This window comes from Cynoglossus semilaevis, chromosome 17, assembly GCF_000523025.1.
Source record: "Cynoglossus semilaevis isolate Cse_v1.0 chromosome 17, Cse_v1.0, whole genome shotgun sequence".
Classification (NCBI taxonomy): domain Eukaryota; kingdom Metazoa; phylum Chordata; class Actinopteri; order Pleuronectiformes; family Cynoglossidae; genus Cynoglossus; species Cynoglossus semilaevis.
The window spans coordinates 935,730-943,713 of NC_024323.1; the positions used below are offsets into that span (position 1 = coordinate 935,730).

Consider the following 7,984-nt stretch of genomic DNA (forward strand, 5'->3'; position numbering starts at 1 on the left):
TTAAGTTGGACATAACTCTGCTAAATATAAACTTTTTAAAATACATACAGCACACAGCTGGCACCCTCTTCACTTATACTTACCACCACCAAAGAGGACACCCCAAACTTCCATTGATGTATTATCAGAGATTGTATTGAGGTAGGGTCATGAGGACAGCACCTTCGCGATATATATATATATATATATACATATATATATATACATATATATATATACATATATATACAGTGGGTACAGAAAGTATTCAGACCCCTTTAAATTTGTCACTTCCCAAGAAGACTCATGGCTGTACTAGCTCAAAAGGGTGCTTCTACTCAATACTGAGCAAAGGGTCTGAATACTTATGACCATGTGATATTTCAGTTTTTCTTTTTTAATAAATTAGCTTTTTTTCTGTCAAGATGGGGTGCTGAGTGTATATTAATGAGAAATAAAATGAACTTTTTTGATTTTAGCAAACGGCTGCAATGAAACAAAGAGTGACAATAAAACTTGATGGCTTTTCTTTTTTTTTAAAAAAAAAAAAGATGATAAAGGAAACCATACTAACAAACAAAACAAGTAACCAATCGGAAGGTAGTAGCTAGAAGAAGGTGAATTACTTGTCATTGTGAGCACACTATTGCACATACAACCAAATGTGACCTCTGCTTTTAACCCATCACCAAAGTGAGCAGGGGCCTTGGGCAGTGGTGGCTTAGTGGTTACAAATGCATACTTGGGTCTGAAAGGCTTCAGGTTTGAGTCCACCAGCTACCACTGAGGTGCTCTGAGCATGGCACCATCCCCACACACTGCTCACTAGACACTTAAAGCTGCCCACTGTTCATTTTGGTGATGGGTCAGGTCACATTTGTTGTGTGCTGTGTCACAATAACAAGTAGTTTACTCTCTAGTTAACTTGGTAGCTGGTTTCTTTTTCCAGAAAAAAAAACAAACAAACAAAAAAAACACAAAAAATAATTTCACATGCCTCAAGTTGGTTTGCAATACCTGCAGCTCATTCTTTAGCTAAACAGTCCTAAACTGCTTTTCATTCATTATCTATGACAATTAACCACAACAGATGTAACACATATCTGGCTACTGTTTTCCGCACAGCAAACATTGAAATAAACGTTTTAAATATTTAAAACTACTTTGGAACTTAGTTGAAACACACTACATCTGAAGATGCTATGCAAAATTAATTCTGGGTTTAGAGTTCCAGAATGTACTTTCAAAACTGTGCAACTGCCCTGACTTTGTTCAAATAAAAAAACAAAACAACTTCACACTTATTTCCTGCAACATATATATATATATATATATTAAAAACAGATTGCAGACTGTTTTTGTCACAAGCTTTGTAAGAAACTATTTCCAGAACACCCAAGTTAAATCAATTTCAAGAGATGTTTTTTGTTTGTTTTTTAAACATTTATTGTGAAACCATGCGACTTTAGAATCTGAGCTTCTGGAAGAACCACTTGTTTTTCCCCGTCTTGTACCTAGGGCAAATGGAAAGAAAAAAACATTTTTTAGAAGAGTATTGTGGAAAGCCACACTAAACATGCTGCATTAACTCCAGCACCTAGCAAAATATAAAACATTAAAACAATTGGTATCCAACCATGGTCTCAGCAATGCTGTCTCTCATCCACTTCATAATGTGTTGGTCAGGCACCAATAATGTGATATTCTGACTATTCTGTCCAAAATACGGATCAGTGTAGGCACAAATATGATTAAATCTGCAATTTCATAAATTTGTGCAATATTTGGCCAATATGGTTATGACTACTCACATTACTCTGCAATATTATGGTCAATACTTTGGACCCTTTTGATTTACTGTTAAGCATTATTTCCAATTAACTGCTGAGAGTTTGGCGGCCCGCCAGTCTTGTTTGAGGCTCATGGGTTTGGCTGTGGAAATTCTCACGACAGTTAACAAGTCGTCATATAACTGGGACTTGTGACCAATTTGTTGATGTCCACTTTCCTTCACACCTGCCATCACAGGTATAGCTAATCAACAATCTTTTTTGGAAATTTGACTTATGATGACAATCACCTCTCCTCAAACTTCATCTTTGCCTCTCGTCTAGCTTTGCGCTTTAGAGCAGGATCTCTGAAGATGTCTTTGTTGACAACAGTCTTGTCCAAAGGGATATCTACAGAGTATCTGAAAAAAGAAAAAAAAAATTAAAGTGAATATGAATTTTGAATACGATTGTCTAATGTATTCTTGCAGGTGATGAGCTTTACTAACCTGGTTGGCATAAGATGGTTGTAGTTGAATACTTTGACAAAGGCCTTGATCTTTGACCTTTTGGCAATCTTCTTCTTGCCCATGGTCGTGGTAACCTTACGGGGATAGCGGTCAATTCCAGCAACCAGAGCATGACTGTATGGGCGGTCAGTGGTTCCATCGTCTATGTTCTACATAGAGAGTAACAGCTGTGAAAATCTGACAAACACCTATCTAGGTAAAATTAAAGGATACATTAAAAAAAATAGCCTCAATAACCCTAAATGCAAATCATAACCAAGGTCATAACCAAATGGTCATTGAAATACATTAACTGTACACGCAGACAAATCTGTTCTCCATAAGTTCAAACCAGTCTTCACATGCTTTCACTGAATTGTTTGTCAGGTTCTTGTAAAGTATAAATGAACCAACTCAGGAAGATGAAAAAATCAAATTCCTTGCTCTACAAAATGACCTCTCTTTTGTACTGAATGTTTTCCCATGTTTGTAAATGTGATTACATTTCAGCAAGAATGATAATGATTTATTCTTATTAAGATTAGCAACAGTCCATATCCGCTTTAGTGTGCACAAACTGGATTTGATCTCATATGGTTGCTATAGAGGGCAAGCTATGTGGCATCATCATCATCCCAATAATCTACACAATAATAACAATCAATAAAATAATGTATTGTTAGACTTTAAGACTCTTTGCCCAAGGTTCATGTTAACCTATTACGTTTGTGGTTTAACAGATCATTAGTCAATTAACACATTCTCAATTTCAAACAGTTAATATAAAATATCCATGGTTAATATTTGCTAACTTCACTACGTAACACAAGTGCGACTCAATATTTTACAGGTAACAACTGCTCATTTAACTCGCTAAACAATGGCTTCAGTGTAATTTAAAGGATGCTTCGGGCTGTGTTGGCAAACTTAACCACTAAGACTCCGATTTTGTTCAGATGCAGCAAAGATGCCTGTCAGATTTGTATTCCCAATTTGTATGATTTGTCTACTATGAATGCGCATAAAAGCAAAACCAATGGAATACACAATCGCTTATTCAACCCTACAAAATCAGTATACCCCTGGAGAAAGAGAGTATTTTTCATGAAGTTATACATTTCATTTATTTCAACTATACAGCAAATGTTGTGTAGCCTATATAAACTTCCAGAACGCAGTTCAATTATGACAGCGCGTGTTTTCACTTGTAACGGTCGGAGGAAAATTGAGATGCCATGTTGAGGAAAATTGAGGGCATTTCGACAAATCGACGAATGTACTAATTTAACGATTTTCGTGTGTACGTGTATACCTCATGTGGCCTACACGCATGATTAAAAAGAAAATAAAAAAAAGTACATTAATCAAAATTTCCTCCACGATTAAAATCACTCAATTGCGCATGTTCCTACAAACTTTAAATTAAGCATATGTCTGAGTAAAAGTAATCAATAATGGGGAAAAAACAAACTGTATTACATAATTAAGCTAAGTGAAGATACTTGCAAAGTAGGTTAATCTATTAAAATGAATACTTGGCATACCTACACACATTGACCCACCAATGCAGATCATTCTCATCCACAAAAACAAAACAAAAAAACAAACATTGGGAAATTATCTGGAATCACCTGGAATAATACATTACGAATGGGTATGTATGGTTTTGTTTTAGGTATCCTGTGTCCTTTACACATAGAAATGAAACTTACAACTGTATCATTATTTTAAAGGTCTCTGAATGCGACCTGTGTCAAAAGATTGGTCCACCTTTGAAACCCATTAATACACTGGATTGCATTAAGTTACCACAATTATCAATATATTATTTCTTTTAATGTACTTCAGTATTTGTTCAGTGTAATTAAATATTGTTTTATATTACTGACAGGTCCACTCCCTAAAACATCGGCTGCCGTTCAATCAGAGGTGGATAAAGTGCTAAAAAAAAATGTAATTAAATAAAAGTATCTTTACTTTGCTTAAATTGTACTCAAGTGTATCTACCTAAAAATCTACTGAAGTACAAGTAATCTAATCACATCCTTTACATAAATAATGCGATATTTTACAGAGCATGCTGATGATAGACTAAAACACAACCCCTATTCATTTAATCAAAGTAGTAAATATACATTATAGTTTTCAATGTAGGTAGATCACTTTACCCTGGTCATTTGAAAAGTAGCTCCCAAGCCGAAAAAGTGTGGACACCCCTGGTGTAGGGATTTACTGAAAATATGTTGAATTGGCCGACAGCTCTGACAAGGAGCAATCAAAAAAATGAAGGATCATGGTATAACCTTCCATAAGTAAGATTTTATGTTGTATGTTATAAAATTTAATGTTCGACAATTAAAGTCATTTATTTTACTTTCCATTAGGGTATTGCATCGACCACAAGGCAAGGGAAGTTAGCCTGCACCAGTCCAAAAATAGTTACATCGAAGGCAGCTGGACAGGGTAGGTTTTTTTTTAAAGATGTTTCAACTCTCATCCTTCTTCTTCAGTTCTGACTGACTAGCCTCACAGGGACTGCATACCCGTAACGAGGGTTCTTGCAGAAAGCCCGGGGGGCGGGGGGTGTTGTGCACCACACCCTATTATAAGGAGGAGGGCAGAATGTAGAGTCACAAGGTTAGAGGTGTGAATGAGGAGTGATACCATACATATGGACTAATAGTTTCACCTGAGCGAAACTTTTGGCCGGGTGTCCTTTGAAATGAAACTGTGGTCTTGTTTTCAGAGAGGGGGTTGAAATTCTTTGGGGAGAGAACTTAGGACGACATTATAGGTGGATGAAAGGTTGTGTCTCAAACCACCTCCTCTATTGAGAGATGGTTTCTCCAGATTAACCCTCCTGTTGTCACAGGCAGGTGCTGTCCGCGAGAAGACCACCTGTCTTGTCTTGTTTATGTCCGCTACTGATTGATCTGAGACAGAACTAAAACATTCTCACATTCTGTGGTGTGTAACTAACTCTGTGACTGTGATTTCAACTAAATTTGACTGTCGGGTCATTTTGACCCAAAGACAATGTTTGTACCTTTTTTGGACCCGCCACTGTGTTGGTTTTTAACACAGTGGCGAGTCAGTTTGACAGGTGGTCTTCTCGTGGACAGCACTGCCTGTGACCCGATCTGACCCAAATGTAACAATATTGCCCCTTTGTCTGTGTGGACTCCCACAGGCTATAAAGGTGCTGCAGATGACAGTGCCCTGAATTCTCTCTGTGTTGAAGCCATGTGCGTTATAACGTTAAACGGGCTCTAGAGCTGATTTTTTCAGATATCCAACAAGACTTCTCTGATTCGGTAGAAGATGGGGAGCAATACAACCCAGAGCATGATGAATCATCTTCTTCAGAAGAAGAAATCCCTGAAGCTGAGAGACTTTCCTTTAAAAAAAACCTCAAAATAACATGGTCCTTGGCAGCATTTGACAAAATGTCATGAGGATGACCCCAGGACCCACAAGATATGCCACTTCTCATCCTCATGACATTGTCTCAACATTCTACATGTTTACCACATCAGCAATAGAAAAAAATAATCCTGTAGGTGACAAATTTGGAGGGTTTTTGCAAATATGGAGACAGCTGGAAAAGGACAGATGAGACTGACCTGCATGCCTACTTAGGGCTGCATTCAAAACTCCTTTTTGCACAATTCTTTCCAAAGCTATACAAATGCTATACAAATATGCCTTACCACCTATGCAGTAAACAATACTACAATTGAAAGTGTCATAGCAAGTTGTTTTGAATAAATGTAGTCTTTCTGCTAGGTGAAGAGGGGATTTGTGGTGAATGTCAAGTTGTTTCTTACAATTTGTGGTGAATGTCAAGTTGTTTCTTGAAGCAAAATAAGAATTGGTGTTTAAAATTCAATTAAGCTGCTTATATTAACGTAGATGGCTTCCTTCACCCCTCTCTCATACCATCTGTCTTCTCTGGCCAGGATATGTACATCCTCATCCACAAAAGTGTGTCCTTTGTCCTCCAGATGTAGATGAACAGCTGTGTCCTGCCCTGAGGAGCTGGCTCATCTGTGTTGTTGCATACGCTTGTACAGTGGTTGTTTGGTTTTCCCAATGTCCTCACTGTAATGCATATACAATGTTGCTCTGTTTGTGGTGAGGTATTTTGTCCTTTGGATTAACTAGTCTTTGTCTGAGGGTGATAGTGGGTTTAAAATGTACAGGAATTTGGTGCTCCTAAGTTTTTCGGAGGTCCCGGCAACATAAGCAACATTAGGGGCAGTGGTGGCTTAGTGGTTAAAGAAGTGGCCTTGGGTCTGGAAGGCTTCAGGTTCGAGTCTACCACCTCCACACTTAGGAGATATTTCTTGCTTACATCAGGATTGACTCCCTTTTGACTTTTTTTTTACAGCCTTGATTCTTCAAGGAACATGTCATTGTTGTGGGAATTGACGTAATAATTCATAGCTAATTTGTTAATCATTGCCAGCTTTAAAATTCAGGATCTTGACTTTCACAACTCTGCCCTGGCCCATAATTAATTGTGAATTAACTAATAACAATTAGTCCAAATAATTCTCCATTCTCTCATTTTTTTTAATAAGGGTCAGCACCCCATTTCTGGTCTGAATTGGGTCATTATGATTATTGTGTTTAACTGAAACCCACAAAAAGCTGAAATGACATTGATCTGCCTTAGATTTGATGAAACCTTTTTCATAAAAGTGACTGAGAAATAAGTGACAGATAATGTTTATAGCCTTTGTTTTCCAACATAGCTTGGGTGGTACATTAGTTGTTTTTTTCTAAATAATTTGAAGCGACAATACAATGTACAGATAATTTACCACATTTGATGTTTTCACAACAGCAACATGTTCACATTAAAAAGACACAATTTATACCACCCGATATATTACTTTTATAAAGTAAATTAAAAAAAAAAAACAATTAAAAAGACCCACCTGCAGCACAGCAGTTCATTAAATAGCCAACATTTCTTTACTTCCTTACTACAGACTAACTGAAGTATCTAATAAAATAATATATTCCATGCTTTGTCCTTAATGTTTTCAACAAAAATAATCGCTTTAATCAAATAAATAGAAAGAAATCGTAGAGTATGTCAAACCTTCTCCATGTACATTCAGTATATAAGAGTGGTTGTATTAGGCACTGTAACGTTCTGGCACTTTTCAGTAATGTATTCATTCGTATCCTATAATAATATTTAAAGTGAAATTAAAATTGATGTTCATAGACTAAAATTAAATCAACTTGTGAGGAATGACTATCACAACTTGAATGTTGGGCAAAATAAAATTTGCCAATAATGTTAAGCAATTAATTATAAATGACTTTCACGGTTATACTGGAGCAGCATCAGTTCCTGCCATACCACGTAAAAGTAGTATGACTGTGAATTAGTGGTTGTTAAATGTTGTAAAAGAAAATAGGATGTAGTGTTATTTCAGTACAGTAACAATAAGTAGCTACAGCATACAGTGATCTACTGACTTGTAAAATGTGTTTGTTTTTTTTTTACAATATTTTTGGACAGATACTTCTAATAGGGGAGACACACATGGCCTCTTATTTATCCAGGAACATACAGCGGCTTGACTGATAGCTGCTGAAATTCGCTTTAAAATTGAACCACTTCGTACAAACACAAAAAGGTACATTAAAACAATGAGTTACACTGTTAAAACACTTAACCTTTGAAACTCAATTCTTTCTTCTTTTTTC

General features: G+C 36.5%; 1 protein-coding gene across 1 annotated transcript; it reads right to left on the reverse strand.

The window, feature by feature from the left end:
* Positions 1–1,400: 1,400 nt before the first annotated feature.
* On the reverse strand, positions 1,401–2,462 carry rpl27 (ribosomal protein L27). The gene is made up of 3 exons (XM_017040422.2): positions 2,258–2,462; positions 2,060–2,170; positions 1,401–1,493 (listed from the first exon to the last, which is right to left on the reverse strand). The coding sequence occupies exons 1-3, from the start codon at positions 2,338–2,340 to the stop codon at positions 1,445–1,447; spliced, it is 243 nt and encodes an 80-aa protein (XP_016895911.1). The 5' UTR covers positions 2,341–2,462; the 3' UTR covers positions 1,401–1,444.
* Positions 2,463–7,984: the final 5,522 nt, after the last annotated feature.

What these genes read in the sequence shown, in the direction of transcription:
- rpl27 (XM_017040422.2), bottom strand. Translation starts at nt 2,340, where the DNA reads ATGGGCAAGAAGAAGATTGCCAAAAGGTCAAAGATCAAGGCCTTTGTC. An exon ending in AACCATCTTATGCCAACCAG is followed by an intron (nt 2,171 to 2,257) that starts GTTAGTAAAGCT and finishes TTCTTTTTTCAG; the next exon opens with ATACTCTGTAGATATCCCTT. An exon ending in AAGATGAAGTTTGAGGAGAG is followed by an intron (nt 1,494 to 2,059) that starts GTGATTGTCATC and finishes CATTTGCCCTAG; the next exon opens with GTACAAGACGGGGAAAAACA.